The sequence below is a fragment of the Cajanus cajan genome, chromosome 6 (genome assembly GCF_000230855.2).
Source record: "Cajanus cajan strain Asha chromosome 6, NIPB_CcT2T_4, whole genome shotgun sequence".
Taxonomy (NCBI): Eukaryota; Viridiplantae; Streptophyta; class Magnoliopsida; order Fabales; family Fabaceae; genus Cajanus; species Cajanus cajan.
In genome coordinates this window covers 59,652,304-59,669,395 of record NC_138522.1, presented here as the reverse complement: position 1 = coordinate 59,669,395, position 17,092 = coordinate 59,652,304, and the positions used below count along the sequence as shown (strand labels likewise).

The 17,092-nt window shown below is 30.7% G+C and overlaps 1 protein-coding gene across 1 annotated transcript; it reads left to right on the top strand.

Annotated features, from left to right (window-relative positions):
* Positions 1 to 3,901: 3,901 nt before the first annotated feature.
* PES1 (Esterase/lipase/thioesterase family protein) lies at positions 3,902 to 15,969 on the top strand. Its single transcript, XM_020356728.3, has 13 exons — positions 3,902 to 4,451; positions 5,934 to 5,985; positions 6,294 to 6,349; positions 7,483 to 7,641; positions 7,751 to 7,855; positions 8,252 to 8,358; positions 8,709 to 8,830; positions 9,577 to 9,685; positions 12,269 to 12,402; positions 13,160 to 13,529; positions 14,402 to 14,515; positions 14,959 to 15,044; positions 15,457 to 15,969. The coding sequence occupies exons 1-13, from the start codon at positions 4,121 to 4,123 to the stop codon at positions 15,758 to 15,760; spliced, it is 2,049 nt and encodes a 682-aa protein (XP_020212317.1). The 5' UTR covers positions 3,902 to 4,120; the 3' UTR covers positions 15,761 to 15,969.
* Positions 15,970 to 17,092: the final 1,123 nt, after the last annotated feature.

Sequence of the window (17,092 nt, the reverse complement as noted above, 5' to 3'; positions counted from 1 at the left end):
AAATGCATTTTATTGTCATTTAATTACTTTTTGCTTTTGAGTAATAGTCTTTTCCCCTTTCCTTTTAGGACAAAATTTTAATTAAATATTACGGTACTTAGGTGTCATTCTTTAATTAAAGTCCAAGTTTCAAAACTAAGATGAGAATTTTGGAGAATTTAAAATTCTTGAAATTTGAATTATATTGATTAATTTTTTTTATTAAATATTTATTTAGATAAGTTGATTTGAATTTCTTAAATTATTAACAAATCAATTTAATTTTCATCTATGTAAAATTATTTTTAAATATATATATATATAAATTAAAATTTAAATAATAACTTTTATGAAAATAAATATTAGATATTTTTAAAATAACTAATAATTTTTTTATTATACAATATTAAATGATAAAAAAATAATATTATCACTCTTCCACTCGAGAGATTTTTTTTTATTCATTTCATTCTTATTTTATTTATCTATAGTGTATTTTCTTCTATTTGTTTCTCTTGTTTTTTGTTTTTTTTAACCTTTCTATTTCACTTAAATCTAAATAAAGTAAGTTTTGGAGATGCAAACCCTGCAATGTTCCGCATGAAAATGTTTGAGCATGAACTAAAAATATTTCAAATTTAGTTAACACAAAAAATCACAATTTCAAAAATAATTTCATATAATATAAATTAAAGCAATGTATATAATATACATGTTAAACCAATTAAGATTTGAAAGGAAAAACATTTGATATATATAAGCATGTTGCTTAATTATTATAAATGTAAACCAAATGATATTATTTGTTTATTTTTAGCATGGCTATAGTAATGCGTTTTTCCTTTTTTTTTTTTTTTCCTTTCTCTTCTAATTATGGATTTATTTCTTTTTAATTAGATCGGTTGATTTGTATGGGATTGCAAAATTTTGTATAGACCGGTATACAGTAAGATAAAGTCACATTCAATACACATTTTTTTTATAATTATAAACGACTAGAGAAATTAACCCACTAACACACTAGATAAGTCCTGTGGTCTAAAATTTAGGTAATTTACGTAAAGTCATAAATTTTAACTTCATTTCAATTATTTAAAAAAATATACAAATTGGCATGTAAAGTATATAAATTCAACAATTTTATCGACAAAAATTCTTCTTGCAGTTGATTTAAAATAAAGTTAAAAATAAGTCGGATTAAGTCAAATTCAATTTAATTTGATATTGTCAGATAACATTTAATTTTAACATTAACTTTTTTTTAAGCTCGATTTTAATTCATTCAAATTTGTTAGTAGCTTGATTCAGCTCGTTAACTCAAGTTTCATAAGTAAAAGCTCAATTTTTTAAATTTTATACATTTCAAAATTTTAATTTAATAATAGATTTTAGATAAAATAATTTTTTTTTTAGAAAAACAAAACATAATTTATTCTATTAATTTTACAAAATTATAATGCACAACTTTAAAGAAACATGATTACACCTGAAGTTTATATAAATTAAAACTACTACATCTTACATAAAATGATAAAAAATCTAATCTATAACTATGAAATTTTAAAGTGTTCATTTCTTCTCTAATCATTAACTTATAACTAAGCTTTAAAAGTTTGTTCAAATTTTAATAAGTTAAAATTAAAAAGAAATTTAATTATATTTATATGTTAAGCTGATTTATGAATTAAATAAATCGAATTATATGTAACTCGAATTTGACTCATTTATTTATCAAACTCAATCTTTAACTTAAATTAAACTCATTTGATTCATGATTCATGAATTAAGTTCAACAAATTAATTATTAAATCAAATTTTAAACTATTTTTAAGTTAATTCGATTTATTTTCATTCTTAATTCTAAATAAAAACTTATCTAACACATCGTGTCGCATCCTTTTCCAAACATGCTAAAAAAAATTTGTGGTCACACAAACAATTTTTTTTTAAAACTAGAACTTAGTTTATGTTTTGTTTTATTTAAGTATTTTTTTTTTAAAATGAACTAAACCTTTATATTAAACCGTTTAGGTCAAGTTAGAACTTAATCAAATGAGACCGAAAGTCTGAACAAGTCACCCAACCTTAGATATTTGCGCAACCGAACCTTAGTAATGAAAATGAAATGAAAACAACTGGAAGGAATAGTAGCATAGCCCAATCAACCTTAAACATAAAAAAAAATATGCTTTTAGCGTGTTGCGATAAATAATTAATTGTTAGGAAACTAATAAATAAAATATTGTTAAAAGTTATAATAAAATATACTTAAAATTTATGATAAAGTTGTATTAATAATATATTTTGATAAAAAAATAATTTCATCTCTTAATTAAAATTTCAAATTACTATATCTTCTTTAATTGTTTTAACCATCAAATTAAATCACTAATTGAAAAATAAAAAATATTAAATATTTTCCTTTTATTGAAAATACTCTGATTATTTTTTTTAAGGAATTAATTAGTAAAATATTTTCATTATTTTTTTTAAAAGAGATATAACTTAAATACATCATTCTATGTATTATTAATTAATTTTATAATCAAAATTGATATTCTTTTATATAATTATTACTGTCTTTATAGAATTTAATATTAAAGAATTAGCAATAAATCTTCTTGGACCAATCAAAAAATTTCAAATTTACTTTTAAAATATCATATTTATCTACAAAAATCAATCCTTTTAAATTAAGGGTGTGTTTGCTTTCACTCTTTGTCAACTTGAACGTAATTTAGAAAAATAATTATTAGTTGTTTTTAGTGCGTTATAACATAAAAGTATAAAAATGTTAGAAAGCGTGGATCACAAACGTAGTACCAAACAAGTACTAAAATATGCACGTTTTAGTAATTTAAAATATAGTTCAGACAAAATTTATGTGTTTGATATTAATTTTTTAATATAATTTTTATTATCTTCACGTTCAAATATTTGATTTACGTAAAAGTTAGGATTTATGGTTTCAAATTGGACGTAAAAAATCAGATTAAGACTGCAAACACATACTTTGACTGATAGAGTCCACAAAAGTTGAAAGTGTGTGCTTTTGATTCGTTCCAAGGCCAGTTTCCACTAATGGTACAGTTTCTCAACATGTATACAAGTTCTTTAAAGGTGAAACTGCAAAAATACAAAAAGCAAACATCGACAAAATTGTATAGGAAGATTTTTTCTTTCTTTCAAATCAACAAGTATTCTCAGTTAAAAGTGGAGACAAATCTCCTTCAAATTTTGATAAACATCTCTCTCAATTTAGGTTTTCTCCATAAACGCAAAAGTCAGATTGGTACCCTACTTTGTTAAGCAACAAGTAGCAAAATTAGTTACAGCTTCTATTCTCAACCTTTCATTTAAAAAAAAAAAATAGGATTTCCACAATCTTTACGTTTTAAAATTATTAATTTCTTGTCTTCTTCTGAGAATATTATTGGGTGCATAAAAAAAAAACCTCTAAATAATAAATATTCAATGTATTTTATCAACTTTTTTTTTAAAAATAAAACATTAAATAGTTTTATATTTGACATAGTCCACATTTTTATAAACATTTTTTATCTTGGGAAATATTTAATATATATGATTAATAACTTTAATTGTTTATTCAATATAATAAATATTTATTAATATTAAAAATGTGGTAAAATTGAAAAGACTCATTATTTTAAAATTCCGCTTAAATATCTTTTTGGTTCATGAAATATACCTGTTTTTTTTTTTCTTAACTTTTTGAATTTTTTAAAATTTTAGTTCCTGTTGTGACTTTTTGTTGTTGTTGATTATTTTAGATAATGTGTCAAATATTAAATGACTTAAATAGTAAAAAAAAAAAACCTACGACAAACAAAGGATTAAAAAAATGACTACTTTATTTTATAAGAATTAAAAGTTAGTTGAAAGAAGATAAGGTAGATAAAAAATTATATTTAAGGGTGGAAAATATAATATTAAAGATGGTGTTTTGAGAAGAATAATTGTGATCCTTCCATTCGCGTGTTTGGCTTCATTTTCGCTTCAACGCTGCAGTGCACACAAAACATGTGATTCTCACACAGCCACATGCAAACAAGGACAGCGTGTGTTCCGTGACTCTGTAACTTCTCCGAGTCTTCTTCACTTCAACTTCAACCTCTCTTCCATGGCCTCCGTCACGGCTTTTCTAGCCTCACCCGTCGGTGCCCGCTTCGCAGTGCGGGCGACCCTGGACGGTGGAGCCTCCACGGTGGCAGCGGTGAGCGGAGCCTCCGTGTTGGTGAAGGAGGAGGCGAAGGTGCGGTTGTTGCGCGTTGAAGAGAAGAAACAACGTTTGGCACCTCTTTGGGATGATGGATATGGGAGAAGGAGCGTGCAGGATTACTTTGTTGCTGCTAAGGACATGTGTTTATCCGATGGGGGCCCACCGAGGTGGTTTTGCCCCGTCGAATGTGGGCCTCCTTTCAAGGATTCTCCCACTCTTCTGTTCTTGCCTGGTAATCAACACTCGCATTCATTTGTTGTGTAGATTTGAATTACTCCCTCTACTTTTTAGTTTTGCACAAGAATTAAGAAAATGATTGAAATTTTAATTTTTAAAAATATTTATTACTTGTTTTTCTATTTTATCCTTTATTTTTTTATAAGTATTTTATTTAAAATATATTATCCTTTTAAATGTAACATTAACTTTACATAAGTAATTAGAGAAAAAATAGGTAGATATTAGAAATAAATAGACACATTATTCAGTAAACACACATTAATTATCAAGGATAAAAAAAAGAAAAAAAAATTAATAAGTTATCGATTTTAGTAAAATAATAATGAAAAAAATGACAAATTCTGACAAAACTGACTATGAATAAAAAACGAAGAGAGTAAGAGAATCTGTCATGTGTGTGTGTGTTTGTTTTTTTTATTATTATCCATGGAAATGGTCCACAAGTGTGGCACAACTTCCCTGTGTTCCAACTACCTAGGACCTAGGATCTAACCTCCTTCTTTGTTTTATATCCTTCCCATGCGGATTTAAGCCAGAATGAGTAGAACATCTCTAATTTCACTAGAAATTCTCAAAAAAGTTGGTAACTGACTCTGACCTTGCATGGAGTCGTGCTTTATACTAATCTGTCTTTGGCTGGCCAAGCGTGTGTATGTGTGTGAGGTTGATTGTTATTTTATGTTGAACAATTGAATAAACCATCAAGTTGGTGCCTAAAGTATTACTCTCGCTTTTAATTGGTCCCTAAAGTAATAAAACTACGCAACATGCAAGGTGTCCCTCAAGCATTGCATGGTCTTTGAGTTGATATATTTTAAAATATTTAGGGACTAATTTAAAGGGTTTTCCATACTTTGAGGACTATTTAGCATGATTTATTGTAATACAGGAGGAATTACTTATATAGTTTTTTTCCCCCTCTTTAAGAACTGTTTAGGAGAAAGGATAATAGTTTAAGGATGAAATCGATGGTTTATTCGTAAACAATTAATTGGGTTGGGCATTGCAACTTGTGTTACTTTGGTCCCTGCAGGCTGCAGGTCTATTATGTAAATTTGTCCGCAAGAGTGTGTGAATGAGTATTTAGTGCATGTTTGGATTAAAGTTAGCAAATTAAGTCTGAATGAACTTTATTTTTTAAACAGAGCTTGCAAAAGTAACCCTCCCTTTCCTTCCGTTTCAAACTGAGTTTCAAGGAAAATTTGAGTTAAAATCCAGTTTACAATCAGATTCAAATGAAAATTAAATACGGGTTTTTTCAATTTTAGTTTATGAAAGTACTTTAGGGGTCTTCCAACTAAAAACCAAACGTGTGCTTGAAAACAATTTCATCCTCAAAGTCAAAGGCTGATTTGTGTAGATAAAGAGCTCAAGTTGCTACTTTTAGGCACCAAATTGAAATTGTGTATTAACTTTTGATGTTATTATATTTAATGTTAAAATTAAACATGCTGGAATTCCTTAACTCGTGCAGGGATGGATGGCACCGGATTGGGTCTCACTTTGCACCATCAAGCTCTTGGGAAGTATGTTGTATTTTTTGTACTTGAATAGCTAGTATTTTTTTTTTTTTGCATAAAATGTTATTTTTTTTAGCACATGTTAGGTCTGCAAGATTAGAATCAGGATTTTAAAATTGTGTGTCTGAGCCACATTAGTCAGTTTTACAATGGCCTGAGTATTTTTGGCATTGACAGTTCTAGTTGAAGGTTAATGGAAATACTTAAGCTTGTTTATGAAATATGCTAGTTGCATTGTTTAGAAAAATTATTTTGTGTAGGCTCATACAATTTTACTTTGCTTTCTCTTTTCATCTTTACCTTTTGCAATACAGGGCTTTTGAAGTTCGATGCTTGCATATTCCGGTTCATGATCGAACACCATTTGAAGGTTTTCCTTTTAATGTATGCTTTTGTTAACTTTTGAAAATTCTTCTGTGTTGCTGTTGATGCAATTAAATAATAGTAGCTTGTAACTGTTCCTAGCAAGTAGGAACTTTGTCTGACAGGAAAGGAAAGAAAATATTGCAAGTAAATGTTTTGAAAGTTCTTCTGTGTTGCTGTTGATGCATTTTAATGATAGTAACTTGTAACTGTTCCTAGCAAGTAGGAACTTTGTTTGTGACAGGAAAGAAATTATTGTGAATCAATGTTTTTGTGCATTGAAATATTTATTGGGGAGTAATCAACAGTGCTTTTTCTCAATTATTGCATGCTTTTAATATTTGAGAAATTCCTTCTCATTGGAGGGATTTCTTCTTCCTCCTTCTCCTCCCACCCCCTCTATCCAAAACACTTTCTATGCTCTAGAACAGATTGAACTGTGAAATTCTTGATAACTTTGTACTGACTCTTAGATTTTCTATCTTAATTAATTCTAAATCAAAACCATGATTGATTAACAAATGGCTAAGTAATCATTCAGATTCCTGCTATCTGCAAGTAATCTTAAAAAATATTAGAAAAAATAATCAACCATTGACGTTATGCATTTTATGTAAGCTGTATATAGCATGCCTTGCACAATCCACAAACTTCAAATAATCTTCATTTGGCATCTGATTTGTCTCAGAATGCAAAATGATTTCACTTGCAATGCATTTTTGTATGTCAGGAACCAACAGGTTCTATAGAAAATTATTTATGAATTTGGATTTCAAATTTCTTGTTAGATTAGTGTATAATAATTGGAAGATAATATAGGCTTCTATTCTAATATATCCGGTATTCGTCCATATCTGATTGGCTTAGCTCTTCAGAACAATTGTTGTCGAATATATTGGCAGACCATTCGGTGCATGCTTAGATCAGCTTCTTTTGTGTTTAAAGTAGTCTATAATCAAAATCTTCTTAAAAGGACTCTGAAAGACGGGTTTTTCCCAAAAAATTAAGAAAACCTTAACATGCTCTTGACTCTAAAATTTTATAACTGAATCAATTCCAATCTGCTAGTGATAACTGTTTGGTGCCATTATCTAGTCTTAAACTGATTGTTTTCCTTTTTTTTATTTTTTATTTTCAAAGGCTTGGTGAAACTTGTTGAAGAAGCTGTTAAGTTTGAATATGCTTTGTCTCCAAATAAACCAATCTATCTGGTTGGTGATTCTTTTGGTGGATGTCTAGCACTTGCTGTTGCTGCTCGAAATCCAACAGTTGACCTAGTACTGATATTAGCCAATCCAGGTGAGTCTGTTAATGCTGTATTCTTGTTTGTCAAATTTGTTAATGTATTTAGTTGGTGATGTTTTGTCAATTTTCAACTAAAATCTGACAATATACTTTTCAATCGTAGCTACATCGTTTGGCCAATCTCAGTTGCAACCTTTGTTTCCTATTGTGGAATCTTTGCCTGATGAACTGCATGTTGCTGTTCCCTTTCTTCTTAGTTTTATTATGGGTAAATAATCTTCTTTCTTAATATTGTAGCTGTTATATTTGCATTTTCATGAAGATATAATTCATTTGCAAATTCTTTCTTATTCTATATCTTGTGGATTATGCCAAAGAAATAAGTACATCTATTAAAAAAGGAATTTCATAGAATGTGAGGGATTGAATTTTATTCAACAACTCAAGATATCCGAGTACATGTGATGATATATACACTAATGTAGCACATTGCTAGGCGGATAACAACCAAAATGGAGAACAAAAAGACCTAATCCCCAAGTTCTGGTACAACAGAATGAGTGCTCAACAGGATATTTTGATATCAGTATCATCATAAACTTGCTGATCTTTATCTTATCTCTTATTAATTCGTATACATTGTTGTATAATTTAATGACATCAGGTGATCCAGTGAAGATGGCATCAGTCAATGTCGGAAATAGGCTTCCTCCTGCCAAAAAATTTGAACAATTGTCATACAACCTTACTGCATTGCTGCCGTGTCTTCCTGTAAGAAGCTTTTGATATTCTATCCTTTGGCCTCTGTGTGTGTTCTTTTTCTCAATATTCATGGCTATATTGTATTTAATTCTAGTTAATTGACAAAAGTTACAAGCTTTTGGCTTGGACTTGGCTCCTAAAAATTTTGGTAACACACTCAATTATGAAATTTTTTCTTTCACCTTGTTGGTAATCCTTACAATTGTACGAGTAGCCATCTTATTTTCTAGATTTTAGTAGTATCTGTCTTTTTCCTCAATCCCTTTTCCTTGTTTTATTTTCTTGACAAATTCTTAAAGTTCATATAATATGGGATTATGTTAAGCTAATATGAATTATACTGTATTATCTATTGTCAGGAGCTGGCTAATATTATACCAAGGGATACTCTTCTTTGGAAGCTGAAACTTCTCAAATCAGCTGCTGCATATGCTAATTCACGTCTTCATGCTGTTAGAGCTGAAGTACTTGTGCTTGCTAGGTTTTTACTATCTCTAGACTTGACGCCTCTAATGATAATATTGTGTGTACAATTTTGTTTTTCATCATACTTCCAAAAGGTTCTTTTAATTACCTCACAAATCTAATTTGTACTTGCAATACAGAATATTATGGCTTTGTTTGATCCATGTAGCCAACCCCACCTAATGGAAAGAGTAGAGTTGGTAAATTGGGCTAGAATGTGAAAACAAGCTGGGCTGAGCTAGCCCGAATTTTTCTTGTCTGAGAGTTTAATGGCCCGGCCTAACCTTATACAGGGCAGCAGGCCAAATCAACCATAAAAATAAATAAAAATAATAGTTTTAAACATGTTTAATATCTAAAATTCTCAGTTATATAAATATACAAAAAAGAAAAGTGGCTAAGAGGGTCGAGCTAAATAGGCCCAGTTTATTTTCAGTCTCTTTTCTTTTTTATTTTAAGCCCAATTTAGCCCAGTTTTTTCAGGCCTTTATGTATGGTCTTGATACACACAACGCCCCCACACACAGACACTCATATATATTTGACATGGTCAAATGATACACGAGAGCTTTTATTTTAACTTAAACTTACTGTTTTTTAACTTAGGCTCGTACTTGTCGATAATGTTGTGTATGACTTTGGCATTTTCTCACTCCAATTTTGACACTCTCGTGTTCATATAGTTAAAATGTATAGGTTATTTTCTAGTTAATATTCTCAATTGGGTGTTGAGAATTGAGATTGACAAAGTTTCCATTCTAGTGGTAAGGATAACATGCTTCCCAGCGAGAATGAAGCTCGAAGACTCGCAGGATTACTGCAAAACTGCAAAGTTCGTAACTTTAAGGACAGTGGACACACCCTTCTCCTGGTACGTGAAATGAATATATATACTTGCAACTATCATCAATAAAGTTGTGGGATATTTTCAAGCCAACATGTTTGTAACTTACAATTTTGACATCCATTCGAGATTGAATGATCAAGATTAGTCCCTTCCACCTTTTATAATTAGATAATGCTCTCACTTCATAACCCTACACAAGGGGTGTGTCACGTGAGACTATTTGCAACTATCATCATATCAATAAAGTCGTGGGATATCTTCAAGTTAACAAGTAACTTGTAAATTGACCATCTATTTAAGATTGTATGGAGAAGATTAGTTTCTTCCACCTTTTATAACAAGATAATGCTCTCACTTGATGACCCATTAGTTAAGTAAGACCATTGCATTACATCATATTACACTAGTTACGTGTGGTTGTGCACCACATTTAGAAGTTGTTTTGCAGTATGAGAATACTACATGTTCTAGTAAGAACATGACAAAACTACTGTAGCTCTGGTAGCTTATTAGAAAATTTGCTCATTTTAGAGGATCTAAATCTGTGTAGTTTTTTCAACATATTTAAATTTTACATGTACACTCTTAACTTTTATAATAGATAAAATCTTCAATTTGGTCCTTCAAAAGTTACATGATTCACTACATTAGTCATTAAAAAATTCTGGTCACCAAATTAGTCACTTTAACATTTAATTTATTAGTCCCCTAAAGATTTTGTCACTAAATTAATCCCTTAAAGATTTAATTTATCACCATTTTAGTCGTTATGAAGGACATAAGGACTGAAATGGTGACATAAAGAATTTTTAAGGGGCTAATTTGGTGACATTAAATCTTTGAAGGGTTAATTTGATGACACAATCTTGGGAGGACTAAAGTAGTAATGATTTTTTTTTTGAGGCACCAATTTGGTGAACAAAATTTCTGGAGGACTAATGTGGGGTGTAGACACCAGGTTTTCTTCGAGGTTTATCTGCAAGGGTCAAGAAGCTTCTAAGACGAGAGAAGCAACCTCCTGAAGCCGAGGAAGACACAGAAGTAAGCCAAAACGGAATACAGGACATCCAGGAAGCTCTTCTGCACCAAAAGGGTCAAAAACCTTGATCTAAGCTCTTCTGCACCAAAACGGAACATAGGACATTCCCTCTTTACAGTTTGCTTGGCCTGGAACGACCATTCTTGCTTGCATAAGGGAGTGCATTTTCCAGGCGTGGAACGACCGTTCCAAAATTGGGAACAGCCATTCCCCTTCCCAGGTGCCTATAAATGCGTGTCATGGGCTCCACACTTCACACACCTCATTCTCTCTCCCCCTGACTCTTTTCAGGACACTCTGAGTAAAAAACTCATTCCAATGCCTGCTTAAGAGATCTCTAGTCCTTTTGGCAGAGGTTTCGGAGTTCCCAATTAAAAGTTTTTCTTAAGCGCTAGAGAGGTTCTTGTAGCGCGAGGAGGTTGCCAAAAAGTGCCCCTGTACGGTTTTACGAGATGAGAAATATAAAACTTCCTTCAGAGGTTTCAATCTCTTTCTCCTTATTTATTGTTTGTATGCTTAGGCTAGTCATCATGTAGACAATAAGGCAATATATAGTAGATTAGGAATAATGTAGAAATAAATAGCCATGTATGTTTAATAAATAAAGGGCTAAAAGCTTAATTGCATTGTTATAATGCTGGAATTGTCATAGGGTACCAAGATCAGGTGCTATGGGGTGCCTAACACCTTCTCCACACATAACCGACTCCTGAACCTCACTCTGGCTGTGAAGGCCAAAGTCGAATTTGGGAAAACAATTTTCTTTTTTCAATGTTTTATGTAAAATATTAGTGGCAACTCCTTCAAACCATTTTCAAAACCATTGGACAGAGGATTAATTCAGTCTTCGAACAATCTGAAGTTGATGAGATTTTTCAAACGGAGGTCCAAACCATCTGTTGACTAATGTTGGGAATTTTCCTTTCGGGTTCCAACATGGGGGATGCATGTAACTTTGAAGCACCATATTGAGGCTTTTCTCTTTATAGTATGCACTTTAATGGCTTTTTTAAAGCCTTTTTTTTTTTTTTTCCTTCTTATATGCTTTTGAAATTGTAAGTTTAACTTATATTGTGAATTTTTTTTCTTCAATATTTTATGAAATTATCTTTTTATTACTTTCAGGTAAAATAAGAAAAGAATCTTATTATGACAAATACTATAAAGAACAATTTTAATTTTGATACTCATCCATGGCCCGGTAGGCAAACAAAAGGATGTGTATTTTATTTTTTGTTATTACTTTCTGAGTTTCTGCATAACTTTTTCCATGGTCCTTTGCATTATGGGATGAACTTACTCACCATGTTATATTGTCGTTTTAAGTTTAACAATATTAGTTGTCGTTTTCAGTGATAACAACTCAACTCTATCTTCGTTGATTAATTGTATTTTATTTGTTGCTATTACTTTCTCCATAACTTTTGCCATGGCCCTTTGCATTATGGGATAAACTCACTAGCCATGTTATATTGCTGTTTCAAGTTTAACAATATTAGTTGCCGTTTTCAGTGATAACAACTCAGTTCTATCTTAGTTGATTAATTGTATTTTATGTGGTAGTGCAGGAAGATGGTATTGGTCTGCTGACAATCATCAAGGGAACTTGCATGTATCGTCATTCAAGAATGCATGATTTGGTCAGGGATTTCATTCCTCCCAGTATGACAGAATATAGATATGCAATGGATCAAGTTGTTGGGTAATTTGATTTGGCAATATTAAGCTCATTGCGTATTGTTCTTCTCGTTAGAAATCTGCTAGTTAATGTCATTGTTGCATTGATGGGTAGGGGAGGGGGTAGGGGTGAGATTTATACTCTTAGCATTTTCACAAAAACAAGAACAGATCCTTTTTGAACCAGTTGTCATGCCTTTTTCTCAATTATAAACTTCAAAGTTCACGTTAGTGGGGTTTGAAGTTGGAGCCTGCCTCTTGAAAGAGGACACAAGCATCCCACCATTGTGCCAGTCAATGTGCCTTTTGTTATCTATCACTCTTGAATGAAAGGACTTTGAGGATCTACTCCCTTTGTAAGGCACATAGTTTTTCCTGCATCAAGTTATCTCTCTTTTTTTATTTATTTTTTATTTTTTTGCTCGAATACTTTCACTTAAATTTAGTCAATTTGAATTTTGACACACCATATTGAATTGATTGACATGTAGATTATGTGTCTTGATTCAAATAATTTATTTCCATGATTTATTCCTTAATTTAAAAAGAATTATATCTTTAATTTATGTTTTCTACCGATATAGAATCCTTATTATTGGAAGTGAAGACTTCTTTAGTTAAATTTTCTTCATTCTTAAGATATGTGATTGCGTCATTGAATGAAGCCTGCAATTTATATCCGGCTTATTTCAATATTTTTTTTATCAGTTTAATATTAGCACTTGTTCCCCTACAATTGGGAATATAGGTTCAAGCTGATATGCTACTGATGTGGATGGCAGATCATTTCGTTCTGTTACTGGATCTGTATTTTTCTCAACCTTGGAGGATGGAAAAATTGTGAAAGGTCTCTCTGGTGTTCCAGATGAAGGTCCTGTCTTATATGTTGGTTATCACATGCTCTTGGGGTTAGAGCTTATCTCACTTATAGACGAATTTTTAAGTGAGAAGGGTATTGCGCTTCGTGGAATAGCCCATCCTGAGCTGTTTATGCCTAAAGTGGAGAGTATGTCTTCTGAGTTTTCTATGTTTGATTGGGTGAAGATATTTGGTGGGGTGCCTGTTTCAGCAAGCAATCTTTTTAGATTACTTTCAACAAAATCACATGTTCTCCTATATCCCGGTGGTGCGCGTGAGGCTCTCCATTATAAGGTACATCAAGATTTATTGTTTCATCTAGGCTTCTTATCTAACAACAAAAAGAAAGACTCAGGTTTTCTTGTGCAGTATTTATGATTCAGTTATTTTATGCTCACATTTTTAAAACATAAAATTGATGTTTTCGTTAGGATATAAATAAAATCTCACATCGTTAGAAAAGAGAGAGAAATATGGATTTATAAATCACACTGTCTCCATTGGCTTTAGACCTTTTGGGTGATAATTAAAAACAAAATTTTAAGAGTATAAGCCTAAAATGGATGATATCATACTAATGTATAAACATGTGTGAATTTCCAATGCACAATAACATATCATACTCCTTGAAAAATATATCTCTACAAAACAACCCATCAATTTTCATGTCCTAATATTATATTTTACACATTTTTGTGGTAATAGATATTTAAATATAAAACTTGTTGGGTAAGATCTTTATTGATTAGATATCCTAAATTTTAGGTTTGTTGTAAAAGCTAAGTTATCTCGTACAACACCCTATCATCAAAATTTATATCCAGTTCTTTGTATGTAGATTATAAGACCAGTGCGAGAAAGGGAAATTGGTAAGTAAGTTAAGATGCAAAATAGAAATTAAGTTTCATTTCATTTTTCAGGAACAACCATGCCATGCATAAAACATTTAATAGAGATTACAGGCTTCTACCAACACACCCGTTTTAATACTTTTTTTTTTCTCTGCCACTATTTGAAAATAAGTCCAGAATGCACCTCAACTTTGCACTACTTTTTTCGTTTATGTTGATTTATCTTGCTTGTCAAGGTCTGGTATCAGCTCTGGTTGTTATGTGCTGATGGTTCTATTTTCTGCTATAACGCTGACCTTGCTTGATAATTGCTAGGGGGAAGAATACAAGTTGATTTGGCCTGATCATCCAGAATTTGTGAGAATGGCAGCACGATTTGGTGCTACAATTGTGCCATTCGGAGCTGTAGGCGAAGATGATATAGCTGATGTAGGTTTCTTCTTTCTCTAACGGTATTTTTTTTTTTTTTTGGGTACTGGTCTTTACTTTTTTAACCATAATAATTTACAGTTATAGACTATCCATTCTGCTTGAGTCAAGTGATATATCATTTAATAGATAAAACATGAAAGTCCTTGCTATAGTAATTTTAATCTCTTCGTGAGTATAAAATTAAAATATAATGTGCTTGATTTTCAGCCGATAACATTCAATTTATAAGTGGAGTTAGTGGCATAGTAAATAGGAGGTATATACTTTTCTACTGAGATTTTTTTTTAATCTGTTGGGAATGCTCATTTTAAATGTTAACTTTAAGTTGAATAATGAAAATAGCTGGGGTGGAGAGAGGAATGAGAAGAAAATAGCTGCTCATTTTTCATTGATTAATTGTACTTGCCTTTTGACTGGACTTTCCTGCTTGATTTTTACAGTTCGTTCTTGACTACAATGACTTAATGAAGATCCCCATAGTTAACGATCACATCAGAAATATGAATCGTGACTCAGTTAATTTTAGGTAATTATTCACCTTCTCAATAATGTTTAGAGTAAATTATACTGAAATCTCATGAAGTTTCCTGAAATTGCAAAAACCCTTCTGATTTTCTCTACTATTACATAAATCCTGTTTGAAAAACATTACGCTTATTAGACATTACATTAATTTTCTTAATTATTTAAAAAATATTACACTGTGATCTTCTGTGAGGGAGGTTATTGTAAAGTGTAACCTTAAAATATAAGGACTGTCAGTACAACTTCACAAATCTTAAGAATTGTTGTATATTTTATTCTAGTGTTTATTACATATTGCGTGACTCGTTCATTAAAACAAACTAATGAATAAGATATAGGCCCATATAGCTTATCCAAACTATGGACTTCTAATTCCCAAGCCACTTGTGTGTTTGTACTTTGTTGATATCCAGAGATGAAACAAGTGGTGAGGTAGCAAACCAAAATCTCTCTTTTCCGGTGCTTCTACCCAAAATACCAGGTCGATTTTACTATCTATTTGGGAAGCCTGTAAGAACAAAAGGCATGGATAAGATGCTGAAAGACAGAGAAATTGCCAACAAAATGTACCTGCAGATTAAGTCAGAAGTTGAAAGCAATTTACATTACTTGCTCAAAAAGAGGGAGGAGGATCCATACAGGAATATCGTCGATAGGAAAATATATCAGATATTCTATCCTCCTGAAACTGATCCAAGCCCATCATTTAAGCCCTGAAAAATGTTGATAAATAATACTGATTTTTATGTAATCATAAATTATTTTTAAACAGATACATGTACATGATCATCAAATTTAGTATATATCATTTTTATGTAATCATAACTATTTTTAGACAGATGTACCAAAGAGGGTGCAAACACAAGCGAGGCAAAATGGCTTCCAAAATCAACTTGAGTATATATCATTTGGTTACTATTTCTCAATGGTCATTTTCAATTTTTCATCCATGTTTTCTTTTCTGGATACATGCCCATTGGAAGGAAGCGTTGATTTCACTAATCCCTCAGATGTCAGATTCCCCTGATTCAATGCTTTTTATAAAAAATATTTCTTAAGTAGAAAAACATCACAGAAAGCTTGCAACCCTGGATCACAAATGTTTTCACTAACCCCTGTAATGTTCAAATGTGTCACAACACCATTCTCAATTTGCTTCTTGTTGGACCCTGGTTCTGAACACAGACCTACATTTAATATGGCCATATGGATTACATCCTCCACTTTATTTATTTATTTTACATTATCAACCAATTATTGACAATTTAAATGCAGTTATATTAAATAGTTGAAATAAGAGTTTGTATTAAATAGTCAAAATGAGAGTTTTATTGTCTATATTGGTCTTTTTCTACTCGAAAAGAATTGTCTCAAGTAGAGAATAAATGTTGTCTACACAAAAAAAAAAAAAAAAAAAAACTGATTATCGCAAAAAGTGAATGATTTTCAATGGTATGACAACTTAAGTTTGATAGACACTGTAAAAGTAAATTTTACATTGTGAATATATTTTAATTAATTTTTTTAAAATATTATTATAGTATAAGGTTGTTATTTAAATTTTAGTATCTTAAATTCTGTTGTTAATTTTCAAATTATTTTCATTATGAAGTAAGAGATATTAACTTGTTTTCACTAAATAAAAAAAAATGGCCCTCTTATCATGCTACATACATGGTTCCAATGTGATGGATGCATGACCTGTTCCCAACTTCAGGAAGTGTCTCAAACATGTTTCCCAACAGGAAGCTCCATTAGTAATGTACTGATGTTTTTCTATATATAAAAAAAAGGCAATATATATATATATATATATATATATATATATATATATATATATATATCAAAAAATGTATATAAATCAAATAACTTGATAATAATAAAGAGCGGGTCGGTATCTCTTATCTCAATAATAGCAAAGATAGGTATATTAAATGAATGGAATTAGTATATGGATGTAATATAATATATATATATATATATATATATATATATATATATATATATATATAGAGAGAGAGAGAGAGAGAGAGAGAGAGAGAGAGAATA